General features: G+C 41.8%; 1 protein-coding gene across 2 annotated transcripts in view; it reads left to right on the plus strand.

Moving 5' to 3' along the window:
- Nucleotides 1–16997, plus strand: part of txlnba (taxilin beta a) — a 19316-nt gene extending 2319 nt beyond the window's left edge. The window contains exons 2-11 of one of the 2 annotated variants that reach the window (XM_031293017.2): nt 1911–2121; nt 3172–3244; nt 5400–5485; nt 5596–5766; nt 6471–6665; nt 8439–8558; nt 10105–10179; nt 14093–14185; nt 14403–14498; nt 15568–16539. In XM_031293017.2, the coding sequence (XP_031148877.1) occupies nt 1921–2121; nt 3172–3244; nt 5400–5485; nt 5596–5766; nt 6471–6665; nt 8439–8558; nt 10105–10179; nt 14093–14185; nt 14403–14498; nt 15568–16539 (2082 nt within the window). In that variant the 5' untranslated portion in view covers nt 1911–1920. Of the gene's footprint in view, nt 1–1910; nt 2122–3171; nt 3245–5399; nt 5486–5595; nt 5767–6470; nt 6666–8438; nt 8559–10104; nt 10180–10226; nt 10302–14092; nt 14186–14402; nt 14499–15567 lie in introns of both variants that reach the window. The other variant, XM_031293016.2, reaches the window with a different exon arrangement.
- Nucleotides 16998–17463: the final 466 nt, after the last annotated feature.

Consider the following 17463-nt stretch of genomic DNA (forward strand, 5'->3'; position numbering starts at 1 on the left):
AACTGACAAGTTGAACGTTGTCCAATTAGAACGGACCCACCGCGGTGACGTTTTTGGTGGAGCTGTTGGTTTAATAGTCGACTCGGAAGAAAGCGAACGTTTTGACAATAAACTCCATCAACACGACAGTATGTGGCGTTAAACTGGACGGACCCAATAACCTCTGAATAGTTCTACTTGTTGTTAAATTACAATGTGAGCGGCATTATGTTTGGCAGGATCATGTAAAAGGCAACCACGACTACATTGTGCGTCTGCCCTATTTCTGGCCACCACTACAAACTCAACATAGAGGAAACACTGCCGTAGTCGCTTGTGTGCAGAACTATGACAGTTTATGACATTGTTTTGTGTGATGTGGCCTAAAGGAAGCATGTACATGTTAAATAGAAGGATTGAGCCTTTGGTCATAAGCTTAATAAACTCACATTAGCTTTGTTTGAACATGACGGACAACTTATACATCTGTGTGCATCCAATCAGAGCAGCTGTTGGGAGGCGAGAAGCACTGCAGGAGTTTAGAGGCTTATTATCTTCCTAAATATAAATCCATGTTCCATTAATAACCTGACAGTAATGCTGATGGACCGCTGGGATCTGTCACATCATACCCACAGTCTAAGTTAAGAGAGCAACATGTGGATTTAGCTGAGAGATATTTGTTACATGAGATAACACAGAATTAGTTTACTGGTTATATAAAGATATGTGTCACTGAATGCTGGAACGTATCAGTGTGGATCTGTTTCAATCAATAGACATATTAGGGCTGCAACTAACAACTATTCATTGTGGATTAATTTGTGGATTATTACCTGGATGAATGGATGACATAAAATGTCAGGAAATGGTAAAAATGTGGATCAGTGTTTCCCAAAAAGCCCCAAATAACGTCCTCAAATGTCTTGTTTTGTCCACAACTCAAAGATATTCAGTTTCCTGTCACAGAGGAGAGAAGAAACTAGAACAAACTCACATTTAACAAGCTGATGTCACACATGTTTACCTTTATTTTTCTTTATTTTCGTGTTTTTTAGTCAGTTAACTCTTCACACAGTTGGGAATATAAATGTGATTTTGTTTTATTTTAGGGCTGATCAAGGGCATAACTTTGGGTTCAACATCTCGGGGGGGTGTTGAGCTCTCTACTCTCTCTCTAAGGAGGTCCCGGGACATGCGTGCATGGGTTGAAAAAGAAGCAACAAAAACCTCGAAAATTATTTTGGAAAAAACTTCAATTAAAGTGGAAAGAATTCCTCCAAAAATGTGTCAAAAAACCCTCGAAAAAGGCGACAAAAAATATGACGAAAAAGGCAACAAAAACAACTTCAATACAACCAGCCAGCAAGGCAACAAAAATGTCAAAAAAAATCTCTTTGTTTTTTAAAAACACAACAAAACACTCCAAAATAAGCAACAAAGCAACAAAAATGTCAAAAGACGACAAGTGTCAAAAAAAGCGAAAAAAAAACAAACAACAAAAACGTTATAAAAAAAGCAACAAACATGTCGGAAAAGGCGACAAAAATATTGAAAATGCAACAAAAACATCCAAAAGAAGCTTCTCTGGATGAATGGATGAGTAGTTTGGTCTCTAAAATGTCAGAAAATGGTGAAAAATGTGGATCACTTGTGAAGAGCGTTGTAGGGAACCATCCACGTTACTTTTTTTTTGAAAATTTGGTTGAAAGAAACCAACATTTCTGATATAGAAACTTTTTGAAAATGGGTCAAATTTGACCCGAGAACAACAGGAGGGTTAAAACACACAATTTCCTCCTCTTAAGAAGCTGAAATCAGAGACTTTTTTAAAACTTTTTCTGCATAAAAAATGACTCAAACCGATGAGTTGATCAAAATAGTTGGCGATTATTGTAATAGTTTATTCTCTCTCTGTCGATCGACCGCAGAACCCAGAGGATGGAGACGTCGGTGAAAGCAGCTGAAGTGTTGTCGCCCTCACAGTCTGACGTGAACGCTAAAAACGCCAACGCTGAGGTGACAGCTCCACCAGCAGCTTGCAGCTCCTCCGAACACTCGGACCCCATGGAGGAGTTCAAGAGACGGCTCCAGGACATCATCAGCACCCACGGCCCTGCAGCCAGCCTCCTGGACACACAGGTGAGCTAGGCGGCATCGGAAAAACACATTAAAACACCTTTAAAGGCCTCTTTACAGTCGCCGTTCACAACCTGTCGCACGACAATGTGACGTCAAAATGATGTAGATCTCGCAGGCGCGCCAGGATTTGAGGCGCGCGACAAAGCGGAAATAGGAAGCATGGACGAGTTCGAGGGCAAGCTTTCTGAGCAAGTGCGCCAATAGCAACTGTATTCTGACTGGTACCGGATGCCAGGACTAGAGTGACTGCAAAGTAGGAAGTAATGAGAGGAAGTATAAAGGCCTCTTTGCAGTCGCTGTTCCCGACCTGTGGCGCGACGACATGACGTCAAAATGACGTAAATCTCGCTGGCGCACCAGGTTTTAAAGTTTTAAACTCTATTTTCTTCAGCGGCACACGACAAAGCAGAAATAGGAAGCATGGACGAGTTCGAGGGCAACGTGATGCCAGGACTCTCAGAGTGACTGCAGGTCTCTCTTGTAAACTTACTGGGTTAAGATGAGTTCTTTTATGGTGAATGAAAGGCTTGATCCCACCAAGAAGCTCATCCAATCGTTGTGCAGACAAAGTATTCAAAGTGCTTCTCTTTGTCTATCATCCTCATTTGTTTCATGAGGATATTGAACTCACCATATTTATGTCTGGCATTATTCAAAGAACAAACATTCCACCTTCTTTTTCTTTGTTTCTTTGCAAGCAGGCTCAAAAGCAGCTGTTCTTCCTCATCAATTGACTCCAATATCATCTTAGCCAATGTTGACATTGACGTCAATGCTGCTGCCAGTTCTGCCATTGTTTACCTTTTTCTTCTTCTTCTAGTCCATAGAAATAGCAAAGTCGGTAGCCTTTCCTCATTTGCGCCACCTCTGTTCAGGAGAAGACTGCATCTAGTGTCGCAACCGCCACATGCGAGTATAAATAGTTACGGCGCTCCCGTGACGTCACACTGTTACGCGACAGGTCGGGAATGGTGAGTATAATGAACGCTTAAAGTTTCTGTTGATTTGCAGCTTAAACTAAAGTTATCTGTATTGTTTGAAATGTATCAGAGTCTGATGGAGGCGGAGGTGGAAAAGATGAAGAAGGAGCCAAAAGATGACATCCCAGTTGCCATTGAGACAGGTGAGGCAGCACCATGGTGTAAGACCAAGGGGGTCAGCTTCTCCTCCGACCGCGTAGCTCCTATGGCGCCATTTTGATGCTACCAAGCCATCACCTCCCGTTAGCATCCCATTGACTGCCATTCATTTTGGCGCCACTTTGACAGAGAATAACTTTACATCTGAAGAGGTTAAAGACTATTTGTCCATTGTTTATTTCTAAAGAAACACAACAATGTATAAAAGGCTCCATTACCTTGTACCTCACGTTATGGCTCCGTAGCAGACGTTTTTATAAAAATAGGCTAACGATTGGGTCATAACCACGAGACTTACTGTCTCATAGTAGAGGAATTACCGTATAGTACAGGAGAAGCTGTTTAAGTTTAATTACTAATGTTAACTATCATTTTAGTGATCAATAATTAGCCTGTGTCTATGTTATCTCCTTACATATACCTACGCTCTCCGTCTCTGCTAGATTGGGAATGATTGAGATTTCTCTTGGCACAGCTACCAGAAGACTTCCAACTTTCAGACAGGTTGCTCACGTCACATTTACGTTGTCTCTCTCAGTTTGTTCAGTCTAAGTTCTTCTAATATCCTTCACTGGTCTCCGTCCAGAGCAACGGGATCTGTTGGTCCAGTTTATATATGTCAGTGTGTAAGACTAGTCTATATCGACGACGTTTCATTACTGGGATTGTTCAGGTGCCGCCGGAAATTCCACCGGATGTCCATCACATTCCTCTTTCTTTGTGATGGCTTTCTAAACTCCAGTGGATTCATGAGGACTATGGTTAAAGGTGCACTATGAGTTCCTGCGTGGTTTCAGCTCAATTTCATTTTTGTCTCAAATCGTAGTCATCTCTCCTTGATCCGCTAGCTGCCTGTCCCCTGAATACACTATGAAAAAGCCCGGTCTCGGGAGACAACACAGGGGTCATAAACGGGGGAGCAGTGAGCACTAACCCCTACCCCTCCCCCAACCATATTGTCGGTGATTCGCTGGAACGTGGTTTGTTGTATTTTGGTGCACAGCCTGTGCCTCTAGTGTTCGTTTGATGTTTACGACCCCTGTGTTGTCTCCCGAGACCAGTTTTTTTCACAGTGCGTTCAGGGGGCAGGCAGCTAGCGGATCAAGGAGAGATGCCTACGATTTGAGACAAAAATGAAATCACGCTGAAACCATGCAGGAACTCATAGTGCATCTTTAACGGCTTCTCAGGTCTCTGCAGAGTAAATCCAGACAGCTAGCTAAACTATCTGGCAATGAGAGACTACTCTAAAACTGATGCTGTTGCAGATAAGTGTCATTTTTCAGGGCTCTTCAAACCAGTTACAAAAACAATTGCCTGTTTGATATCATTGATACCAAGTGTTGCACATGCATACCACCTAGAGGTGGCAGGAAAACGACCCACATCCTTATATCTAAAGCAGAGAATGTAACGGTCACGGCTTTAACGCGTCGTTGTGAAACGGTCACAGTTTGGGATAAAATCAGATGTTACTTTACTGTCTTAAAAGGTCCCATGGCATGAAAATTTCACTTTGAGGTTTTTTAACATTAATATGAGTTCCCCCAGCCTGCCTATGGTCCTCCAAGTGGCTAGAAATGGTGATAGGTGTAAACCGAGCCCTGGGTATCCTGCTCTGCCTTTGAGAAAATGAAAGATCAGATGGGCCGATCTGGAATCTTCCCTTTATGACGTCATAAGGGGAAAGGTTACCTCCCCTTTCTCTGCTTTGCCCACCCAGAGAATTTGGCCCACCCATGAGAAAGAGAGAGACATCATGGCTTGCAAACAAGCGAAGCATGGCAGTTGGTCAAGGCTACACCCCCCCCTCTCTCCTCCTCAATAGCATTTAAAGCTACAGACACAGAAATGGCACATCCTAAGGAAAGCTCATTGTGGGACTGGCTCTAGTGGCTGTAATTCTGGACCAAGGCTGAATTTCAGGAAAGAGACTTCAGATACAGTATTAGAGGACCACTAAGGTCTATATAAAAGAGACTTCAGATACAGTATTAGAGGACCACTAAGGTCTATATAAAGAGACTTCAGATACAGTATTAGGGGACCACTAAGGCCTATATGAAAGCATCCAAAAGCAGCATGTCATAGGACCTTTAAGAAAAGTAATGTCTTGTGTTTGTCTTTGTCTCTGCACAGAGGTCTGTCTCATCTTGAAGAGTCTGAACAAGCTCTCTTCTCAAGAGCAGAAACTGGAAGATGTGGTTAGGAAGTACGCTGAAGTGGTGAGAAGGGTTTTATTTCTATATGTGGAGACTTTTCACCACAGTTTTCTAAAAGTCCTCTTTCTTCTCTGTGCACTAACTCTTCAGACCTCTTATTGTTGTGTGTGCAGGCAGCCCTGCGGCGGGGTGATGAGAAGAAGCTGTGCGCATTGCAGCAGCGGCTCTCCGTCCTGCTGGACGAGCGGCAGCAGCTGCAGGAGGAGAGTCGCAGTAGCATCACCGCTCGCTGCAAACTGGAGACTCTGTGCAAAGAGCTGCAGGGACACTATACCGTGCTGAGGGTATGTATGAGCAGCTGGCAACTACAATGTGTAAAGAAAGCTGTTGGTGGCAGTAGGGTTGGGTACGAAAACACAGTGCTTCCTAAACCACCGGTATGTACCAGACCAATGACAACGCAGATTTCGGTGCCTCATTTCGATGCTGCTTAACTGCCTGCACTGCCCTCTGTTGCTCCAAAACATTACAGGCAACAAATTGCAAATGAACAAAGGAAGATGGACGATTTATATGCAGTTTAAGGTTATTGGTTGAATCAGTTTAGCCACTGTAAAGATATCAGTGTCTAACGTCAAGAAAACTGTCTTGCCCACAAATTTGAGGGCGCAGGTTTCAACAAGTATACCATCAGTAGGCTGTAAGCTGGAGGTGTTTTAAACATATTGACTTAGTGTAAGGAAACATACATTACGCATTTGACCTAGGGAAAAAGATTGCTGTGAATATAAAACCCTTTGAAGGTCTCCTAAATGTGTCATATTAATAACGGCTTGAGCTTGGGAACTTAGGATGATTCCTTAAAAAGTCGTATTTGGTTTAAATCTTCAAATTTATGTTGTCCAGTACAGAATATGCTAATTTATCTTAGGATAGAAAACCTGAATATTCTGTTCAGCTAAAAACAAATGTAATACCAGTCTTAAAATACTAATGCTGAAATGTGAAAGCAAAAGCCTCCCTATATCTCTGTTCCTCCCCCCTCCAGGAGGAGAGCCTTCAGCGTAGCAGGGAGGACGAGGACAAGAGGACGGAGATGACCAACCACTTCCAGAGGACGCTGACAGAAATCCAGGCGCAGATCGAGCAGCACAGCTCCCGAAACGACAAACTGTGCCATGAAAATAGCAGCCTGACCGACAAACTAGAGAGTCTCATGAGCCAGTGCGAGATGAGGGAGGAGGTGAGGGGTCATAGGTCAACTATTCATTCTTTGTAGATTGTAAGAAGCCATCCACCGCCTTTTTTAGAGGGGATGTTTAGGGGCAGATAAGAGATCAGCAAAAGATGCCAAATAGGTATTTTCAACACCATCTGAAAGCTGGGTCCATGAAGATTACAGAGACACTCTGTGTCAGTTCTGTCAGGTCCATTAAGGTCAAGAACAACACAGACAATAAAAATGCTTTAGGAAATTTTATTGAATAAATTACGAATTAAATTTGGCGGTACGGCTCTGTTTAGAAGGGTCCCCTGACCTTTCATGAGCACCATGAAAAAGCAGAGAGTCATGGGACAGCAGCAGCAGCATTAGGGGACGCTCACACAGTTTAGTACTGGGAGAGCTAAACTATTCCCCCATATGAACAGAGTGGTAACGATGACATAGAAGCGTGTACCAAGTTATACAAGACAAGGTGGAGCTGGGGAGGAGGTGGGTTGCATAGATGTGAGCAGCAAGCAGTTAGGAACACACTAAAGCGGCTTTAAGCAGGGAGCCCTGTTTGAGTGTAGCCATTTAGCAGTGAGGGGAGTTGACCAGCTGATGCAGATCAGCTGATGCAGATCAGCTGATGCAGATCAGCTAATGCGACCGTTGGCCAATAGCGGTTAGCAGCGTCTTGACTACTTGGCCTGCCAGGACTGACGCTGGACGCTCAATTTCTAGTCATAGAATACATTTATACATACAATAAATTGTGAAAGTACATAAGGTCTGAGAACATTTTATGATGCCCATTCCCATGCTCACACATAAGTTGCTGCAGCACTTCTGGGGTTGATATCCTTTCTTGAACAGATTTGGTGTAACATTTAACCATTTTTTTTACCACTCAAATTGATAAAAATGGTAAAAAAAAAAAAAAAAATCCCTCCAAATACCATTTGTACAACACCACAGAAAGATCCATGTTGTGATTTGGTATTAAAGACATTTGACATTTGGAGATATCTGCAAGAACTGCATTTTTTTGAATGGCTAGCACTTCTGTTCTGGAAACTCCCTTATTGTCCATATTCCTAAGAAAGGCAAACACCCTCTGAATGTCCTAGTTTGCTTATTTCTGGTTGTAAAGTTGTACAAGGCTGTGATTATTTTAGGGACCAAACCCAGACCCACATCCAGATGTTGGGTCTGGGAACTCCCCATTGGCAGGGCTCAATCCAAGGGGCAGGATAAATGGATGTCTTTCAAATTCCCTCTGCACGCAATAGGATAGCGCTACAACCAACCAGAGTAACGCTAGTTGATAGATTAAACTTTTGCCGTATCCGGTCGGCAAAACTCCAAACACATCCTCCTTTTTTAAGAATGACTTCAGTGCCGTTCTTTGTACTTTTCTCAAAGAAAAGCTGAACTCCAAGTCTTCCAGAGTCGCGGCCAAAGCCGATTCCAAAGACCGCTGTTCACCAGCAGCAGCAGCCATCTTCTTTGTTTTCAAGTAGCAGGGAATTCATGCAGAACCGCTGCAACTGTGCTGTCATTATGTTAAGCCCCGCCCACTGACTCTATACACGATGTGATTGGCCTGACCAGAGATTGGTTTTTCCAGCTTGCTAGCCAATGGAGAGTTGCTAGACTGATCCTGGCTGCAAATTACATTTGCTGCCGCTAGGGTGCGTCTAGATTTCTAGGCTAAACAATTAATCAATTAGTTGAGAAAATTGGTGATAAAGAAAGTGTTTCAGATCCGGATTTTCTCAGTTAAAGGCGGTCTTTTTCCTCTTTCTGCAGAGTTTGGAGAAGATCAACAAGCATCGCGAGCTGCAGCAAAAACTGACTGAAGCTAAACTGAAACAGGCCAACGCTCTGCTGACCGAAGCCGAGGAAAAACACAAGAGGGAGAAGGAATATGTAAGTGGATGTTATTGTATCCCATAGTTGTCTGTTTGTTGATAAATAAAGATGCACGGGGTCATACACTCTGCCAAAAATGACAAAATAAGTACAAAGTTTTATTTTGAAAAAAGCATATGAAAGATTTTATGAAAGGGATAGACTAGTATGTTGTTAGTTGTTAAATTTCAGATTATATCCTCAGCCTTTTTAGACATTTTTTTTTTCATCAAAACTGTCATATTTACAGTGTGAGGCAATTTCCAATACATTAAAATGCACACCATTATCATCCACTCTTTACTTGAGTATTTTAATGATTTTTAAAAACTCTTTTAAAATTTGGTCATGGTTGTACAGTTGTTACACAGGCACACCGTTGTGTGCCATTACTGCTTTAATGTAGCAGTTATTCAAAATCATTCACATAGATTATTATCATTAGGGTTATTTGTTATTAACGAGGCAATACAGAATCTGTAGACACAAACTTCCGCAGAATTTTCCGTAGATTTTCTGCAGATTTTAATGTTAACACATCTCCAGCCCAAGCAGAAAAACAATTGTTTAATTCAGCGCATTGTTCTACAATTCTGTTATTGGATTTATGATATCATTTTTTTATATGTTTTGCTACTGCCACTTAAGGCCCTGACAGACCAACCCAATTATCGTCCGTCAGACAGTCTGGCGAGGTCGGTGACTCGAGTCTGTTCGGTGTGTTCCGTGCCGTCGTCAGTCGGAGGAGCCGTCGGCTTTAATTTTGGCCAATTTTTCTTGTTGAATCGGACAGTGGGCAGTCAGACTCAATGACCAATCTGATGGTGGAGTGCTAGCCCTCGACTAGCGAATCAGTGCACGAGCTGACAACGGCAGTATCTTTTCATTACTAGCCATTGTATTTTCTTCCGTTCAGCGAGTAATGACAACAACGATCCTTCTTGACTACTATCAACACTCTCTGATGACAACAATGACTGACGACAACGTGCTCTGTTTACTAGGTCTAGAGAGATGTTCTGTCATTTCCGGTTTTCATTTTTTGGGCGACAATACAGATTAGCACCGCCTGCTGTTATGGAGACGAATTACGTCTCGCACACGCGAAGAATGTACGCTCAAGTCGGCGTCGCTACGGTGTTCCGAGGCACTTTTTTGACCAACTCGGGGAGAAGGGAGCCGACTGATCAGTCCGACTGCCTTTTCTGCCGAAGGTCGGCTGTCGAGTTGGTGTGTCAGAGCCTTTAAAGTCATTTGATATTTATCTTTATTGTATTTCATGAATGTGCTTTACTGTAAACTTAGTTAGTAATTGTGAATCTTTAAGAATTAGAAGCATGATTTTAAAGTTTATTAAAATTCATAATTATTTTGGTAACACTTTAAAATAACTATCACTAATAAATTGTAAATGGATAATTTTGATTTTAAACTTCAGTTAATTTAAAAGTTGAATGAACTATTAATTTACCATTTATTAATGATGGCTATTATAAAAGTGTTCCCATTATTTTGTACACATGTTAAATATATTCACAGATTGACTGTGTATTGTCTCTGTTAGTTGCTTAGGGAGGCTATTGACAAAACAAAGAAATGCTTCGCTATGAAGGAGCAGGAGCTGGCCATGAAGAAGAAGGTAAAGAAATGTCTGTAATGTGTCTCCGTCTCTCCTCTTCTAACCAGTTACTGGTTCAGGCCGCTGAGTGGAAACTGCAGACTCAGACACTCAGAGAACAGGGGACAATGATGCAGGCACAGGTGAATATTCACTGACCAGACTAACATGCTGACAACGAGGACAGGTAGCAGGTAGCACACACCTGGGGGAAGACGTAGGGATGAGATGAATGTTACCAAGGGTACAGAAAGACAGCACTGTAGCCAGAACTTCAGAATACTGAGGTCATGAAATACAACGCAGGAGGAATGTTGGGAATGTTTTCTAATTATTACGATTTATTTTTTCATATTTTCTGTACATTTTACAACATGACGTTTTAAATACAGTTTCAAAGTTCAATCTAAAGATATACATTTAAAACTGGGATGACCCTTTAAAAACCCCAGAAATGTCTAAATATTCAATTATAAAACTTGTTTGGTAATACAGCACAACCCCCCCTTCTCCTCAATAGCATTTAAAGCCACAGACACAGAAATGGCACATCCTAAGGAAAGCTCATTGTGGGACTGGCTCTAGTGGCTGTAATTCTGCACCAAGGCTGAATTTCGGGAAAGAGACTTCAGATACAGTATTAGGGGACCACTAAGGTCTATATAAAAGAAACTTCAGATACAGTATTAGGGGACCACTAAGGTCTATATAAAAGAGACTTCAGATACAGTATTAGGGGACCACTAAGGCCTATATAAAAGAGACTTCAGATACAGTATTAGGGGACCACTAAGGTCTATATAAAAGAGACTTCAGATACAGTATTAGGGGAAAACTAAGGTCTATATAAAAGAGACTTCAGATACAGTATTAGGGGACCACTAAGGTCTATATAAAGAGACTTCAGATACAGTATTAGGGGACCACTAAGGCCTATATAAAAGAGACTTCAGATACAGTATTAGAGGACCACTAAGGTCTATATTAAAGAGACTTCAGATACAGTATTAGAGGACCACTAAGGTCTATATTAAAGAGACTTCAGATACAGTATTAGAGGACCACTAAGGCCTATATTAAAGAGACTTCAGATACAGTATTAGGGGACCACTAAGGCCTATATAAAAGCATCCAAAAAGCAGCATGACATAGGACCTTTAACTGATAAACTATTTTCTATAAATGTTCCAACATGAAGTTATAAAAGACTGGGATGACGCTTTATAAACCCAGAAATGTATAAAGATTCAATTGCTTGGTAAAAGTTGATATCGCATTTTGGCATTTTAATTTGTAAACTCTTTACACACAGTAAGAAAGACTATTTGCAGGGTCTGATATGGTTATTGATTGAAGTTATTTGACAGTTACGATGTTTTCCTCCTTAAACGCCCATATTTTAAAGGTTATCTTACAAATGAATTATCTATATATTTATTCTGGTTGTGAAATACCTCTCTGAGATTTTTGCATCCACCTCAATACAATGGAGGTGAATGGAATTGTGTTTGAGTAAATTGTATCTGAAAGATCCAACAGCATTGTGTCTTTCACAGAGAACAGTTTTCATTGGAAGTGCTTTCTACCAAAGAAAATGTTTCTTTATCTCTCTTTTAAAAAACAAAAGGACAGAAACTAAGCATTGAATTCTCATTTATATTTTATTTTAAGCCAAATATTCTTGATTTACAGACAAGTTAGTTACATTGTTAGTATAAGAGGGATTAGGTTAGCTCTAGACCTGGGGATTGCGGACTCAAATTAGACCCAAGTCACAAAAAAAGGACTTAAGATTTGACTTGGACTTGACTGATGAGTTACCTTAAAAAGTTTGACTTGAGATTTGAAAGAAAAAAAAAACATTTCAGCTTTATGTTTTCAACAGGTAATAATTTTAGCATTCAGAAATCTGACTGACTTCAATCTTGACTTGCAAGTTGCTTGTGCAGGCTTACTGGCAATTTCCACTGGATGCGGAACATCTGCGGAACGTCTGCGGAACATCGACGGAGTCATTAGGTTTCTATTAAAGTCAATGTGTGTATTTCCACTGACTGCAGAATGTCTGCGTCCATACTCCGTCCCAGTTCCGTCAGTCTGCAGCCCTCCGGAGCAGATATGCAGAGCTTCTATTTTTGACGGACGACGGAGAGCTCCGCAGCATTTCAGCACAATTCAGATTGTGCGGGACAGGAAGTAGAGCACAGAAACAAAATAAAACATCCGGTAACTTTACAAAATAAAATCTAGCGTGCTCACGGCGGATCATATTTCCCTGCACTACACCTTGAAAACACAGCTCAGAGTTGTTTCCCTCTACTCCTCTGGATGGAAACAAACTGTTGTTGGTTTTGTGGTTCTGTTTATAGAAACTACATCCTGTTCGCGCGAACATACGTGAATTCGCAAAATCTCGTGGTTGGCTGGCCACAGCCGTTACACAACAAATCCGGACCTGGTGGGTATTGACGGACGGCGGAGCACGCAGCCGTTCCGCAGCGGAGCCGGTCCGCAGACGTTCTGCATCCTGTGGAAATCCACGGTTATAAAAGGTGACACATAGTATGACAAGACAACATAGTAAAACATGAATTAAGACATAATAAAAAGAGACCTAAGCAATATGAACACAGTAATAAATAAGTTTATGTAAATATTTAATTATAAGAATTGATAAGTAGCTAAAATAAGACAGTTCATAAAGTGCAGTGCAGTCCATATGGGTCATGAGTTCAGGTGTTTTATGGCACTTGGATAAATACTATTCAAAAGTCTGGAAGTGCTACCCTGGAAAGATCTGTAACGCCTTCCAGATGGCAGCCGAGTGAAGAGGTTGTGACCTGGGTGGGAACAGTCTTTAATTATGTTTTTTGCCCGCTGCAGGCATCTGGTGTGGAGCGAGGGGAGCTGTGTGTGAATTATGTTTTGTGCTGATTTCCTGACTCTGTCCAGGGCCTTTTTGTCAGCAGTGGTGCAGCTGCTAAACCACACTAGAATGTCGTGCGAGATGATACTTTGGACAGAACAGTTGTAAAAGGATAAAAGCAGCTTCTGGGGGAGGTTGATTTTGTTGAGTGACCTGAGAAAGTACAGCCGCTGCTGTGCTTTCTTCACAAGGGCTGTGGTGTTGGTTGCCCAGGTGGCGTCCCCAGGAATTTAAAGTCCTTAACCCTCTCCACAGTGTCCCCATTGATGTAAACCGGGGCAAGGTCAGTCTTCTTCCTGCAGAAGTCTACCACCATCTCTTTGGTCTTAGAGGTGTTTAAGTTCCTTCCCAGCTACATAAAGAATGTAAACTGGTCGAAAGTGTTTCTGAATGAGTAGATAAAGTAGATAAAGGTTTGAGCTGCAGCCAGGTTTAACCAACATGTCAGCAGGATGATTTCTCTCTCAGGACTGAATATTGCTTTACAAACCATCAAGCAGGTGTCTTCCAATTCATTCTGTAAATATTTTCAAAGTTCATTTTTGTAACAACTGCTGAGTTTGAAGTGAATATTAGGTCCCTTAGGTTTAATGCCGGAAGCGAAAATGTGCAAGTGTGAATGATTAACGGCCTCCAGCAGCTTGTACGTCTCATAATTAATGACTCATACAATTTGTGATTCATCACTTAGAGGCATAGTCATTATCCATTATCCCATTTCCAAGGGTTTAGAGCAGAAATTAGGTTCTGGTTCTTTAAACATACATTACGCCTTTACTGTGCTGTCTGTTCGGAATAATGTCTTTGTCTCTATATGTTTGTACAATAAGTAATAGCTGAATAGTTTGTTCCATATTAAACATAACTTGAGAAAACAAGAATGTTAAACCTGAGGCAGCAAACTGAAATCCATGTGAGGAGTTGATGTTTAGCCAGAAACCAACCTGATTTTAATACTATGTTAATTTCTGTCAAGTCTGACTCTTTTGTCTTTCCTTCTGTCCGCAGCTGAAACTCTACGGTGAGAAGTTTGATGAGTTTCAGGGGACGCTGGCAAAAAGCAACGAAATCTATGTCCGCTTCAAGAAAGAGATGGATAATGTAGGTGGTGAATACCGTGTTAACCTGGTTGGTGGGAATGAGGCTGTTGGATCTAAGTGGTGGTTATCAATGTTATCACTTTGTCTTTACTGTATATTTTGAGGAATCCACCAATAACAAGTGTGTCCATGTTTATAGTACCTACAGCTCACATTAGTCAGATTTTGTTTTTAGACCTCACTGCAACCCTTTGGTTTTAAACTGTTCCCCTTTTTAGATGTCAGAAAAGATGAAGAAAATGGACAAAGAGTCAAATCTGTGGAAGACAAGGTTTGAGAACTGCAACAAGGCTCTGACTGACATGATGGAGGAGGTATGTAGATGATGTTCCCACTGTTGACCCTTTGGGGGGTTTGTTAAGTCTTGATAGCAACAAGTCCTCCAAACCATACAATGACATAGGTTGTTTATTCCTACCCTCTAATACGACCCACATGAATGTTTTATAATAATAATGTATAATTTATTAATCCTGCAAGGAGAAATTACAATGTTTTCACTCAATGTTATTACACACATTACATACAGGCCTGAATTACACACACACACATGCTCAGTACCTATACATGCACTAATGGAGAGATGTCAGAGTGAGGGAGCTGCCCATGGAAAGGCTCCCTGAGCAGTTGGGGGTTCGGTACCTTGCTCAAGAGCACCTTGGCTGTGCCCAGGAGGTGAACTAGCACCTCTCCAGCTACCAGTCCACCACCATACTTTGGTCCGTATGGGGACTTGAACCAGCAACCCAACCCAACTCCCTAAAGACTGAGCTACTCATATCTAAATCAGAGAATGTAATGGTCCCAGTTAACGTTGGGAAATGGTGGCACTTTAGTTTGGTTTAGGCACCAAAACGACTTCAAGGTCAAATTTAGAAAAAGATTGTGCTTGGGTTAAAATCATCTGTTACATTACTTAACTTATGGTTATGCAGGTGACACAAAAAGTCACGTAGTTCTGTTTCGAAAACTTTTTAAAGAAACCGTCATTTACTTTGCTTTTCAAATGGGACATGAACCCCGGGGTTAAAGTGCTGTGTTTGTTTGACCCAACTTACCTTCTTACGAGGAACTTGGCAGTCTTTTACTTCGTCACCTACTTCCCCCTTTGCTCCCGTAATAATTACAGGAGAGCACTAGTAGGCGCAGCCACTGTAAATGTAAATATGCATTGTAACTGCGGTTTGAACAAATGACTTATGGGAGCATTTTTTGGGGAGGACAGTCTCCTTAAATGAACCCAGCCAGGCATCCCACAAAATGATCATAATCTGATAACTTGCAGATTGTTTGCAGCTGAGCTATTAATCTTTTTTTTTAATATATATATATATATATAACTTTCTTTGCATCTCATTTTCTTTATCCCTCCGTCTGTTCCAGAGAACCATGAAGATGAAGGAGTATGACGTGTTCGTCCTGAAGATTCAGAAGCTGGAGAGGTTGTGTAATGCCCTACAGAGCGAGAGGGCAATCCTCTATGACAAGATCAAGGAAATCCGCCAGACTAACTCCAACATCCCATCAAAGGTCTTCGGCAGTTCTAAAGTTGATGAAATCCTCACCCCAGAGGATCCTGACAAATCTACCATGCTGACCTCTGTGGAGCTCCAAGAGCTTCAGGAGCTACAGAAGGAGGACCCGGTCCTAACGGAGGGAATGTCCCGTCTAAAGGAGGAGCAGGCCAAGCTGCAGGAGATTGCAGCAGCCCTGTTGGCCAAACCGTGCGACAATGATGTAGAGGACAATGATGATGTAGACACTGAAGAAGACTTGATGTCTTCTGCGTTTGCCCAGTTCAAGATCAAAGCTCAGGTTAAAGAGGAGACGGTTTCAGTCCCTCAGCAGGTGGCAGATGTCAAATCAGAGGCAGCAGAATCAGTTCTCCCACAGCCGGATAAAGTTGAGGAGGTTTCAAAGCCAGCGATGTCAACACCTGTGGAGAACACTTCTGATATGATACCAACAGAGACAAAACCAGAAGCTGTAAAAGTTCAAACCCAGGTCGAGGAGAAAGAGGTGAAACCAGATAAGGTGATTCAGCAGCAACCTGCTGAACCGGCACTGATATCTGAGCCTGAGGAAGTCAAAATCGATCCACCAACAAACCCAAAACCAGAAGCGGCAGAAGCTGAGATCTTGGTCAAGGCCGCTGAGGTCAACCCAGTGGTCCCAGTGGAAGATGAGAAGGTCCAGGCTGAACCAGTGAAAGAACCAAAGGATGCACCAACCAAGTCAGAGTCAGCTCCACCCTCCAATGACACACCTAAAGCAACTGCCTCCTCCAATGCTGAGTCCTCCAAAAAGCAAACACCAAAGAAAAAGAAGAAGAAGAACGGAAAGAATGCTAGCTAAAGTTGAGGATGTGCAGAAGGTGTGTGTGTGTGTGTGATGTTATTTGGGTAGGTGTGTGTGTGTGTGTGTGTGTGTGTAGATGAAATCCAACTGTGCCTCTGCACCTTTCTTTTGTTTGTCCCAACTGGTGCAGCCAGACAGTGTTGTCACTGTCATTTATCCCAAGATTCAATGTAACCAGATGAGGACAGACAAATAAACCGACTGTATTTTACAGTTTGAATGTCTAAATAAACGTTTAGTTTGACCTGGGCAATGGAACGAAAGGCCTAACTGAATTAATAACAAAGTCTAAAGTATTTAGTGTTATCAAAAGGGCCATACAGAGTGAAAGTGATTTCCTTATGTAAAGCAGAATGCCAAAACAAAGCCATTGGTTGGTATCTATGCCAGTAAAATTGCAGTGTCTCTTTTAAACTAAAAATCACAGTGACTCAAATAAAGTGATTTTTGACAATATTAAGTTTTTTGTCTGGTATTTATTTTGTTTAACTAGTTGTCCCTCACCATGAAACAAAAGAAAGCAAAAGATGCAGTCCTTGTAAGGACTGGACAAAATGTCCTCACTTTTAAAGAATGTCCTCACTTGTGGCCAGTTGGCTCGGTGGGTGGAGCGGGCGCACATGTGCAGAGGTTTGGTCCTTGACACGGAGGTGCGACCGTGACGGTTTTCCTGCGTGTCTTCCCCTTCTCTCTCCCCCTTTCATGTTTCAGCTTTCCTGTCTAATAAAGGCAGAAATGCCCCAAAAAAAAAAAAAATGTCCTCACTTGTAAGGTCTAAAAAACAGGTTGGTCCCCACAAAGATATGTGTACAAGAACGCACACAGAAACACACAGATTATAGTGTGGGCACCAGGTTAAGTCCATCATTAAAAGGACACAGGTTTAATAAAGTTTTTTAAGACTCCATTTGAAAATTAAGT

This window comes from Sander lucioperca, chromosome 19, assembly GCF_008315115.2.
Source record: "Sander lucioperca isolate FBNREF2018 chromosome 19, SLUC_FBN_1.2, whole genome shotgun sequence".
In the NCBI taxonomy this organism is placed as follows: Eukaryota; Metazoa; Chordata; class Actinopteri; order Perciformes; family Percidae; genus Sander; species Sander lucioperca.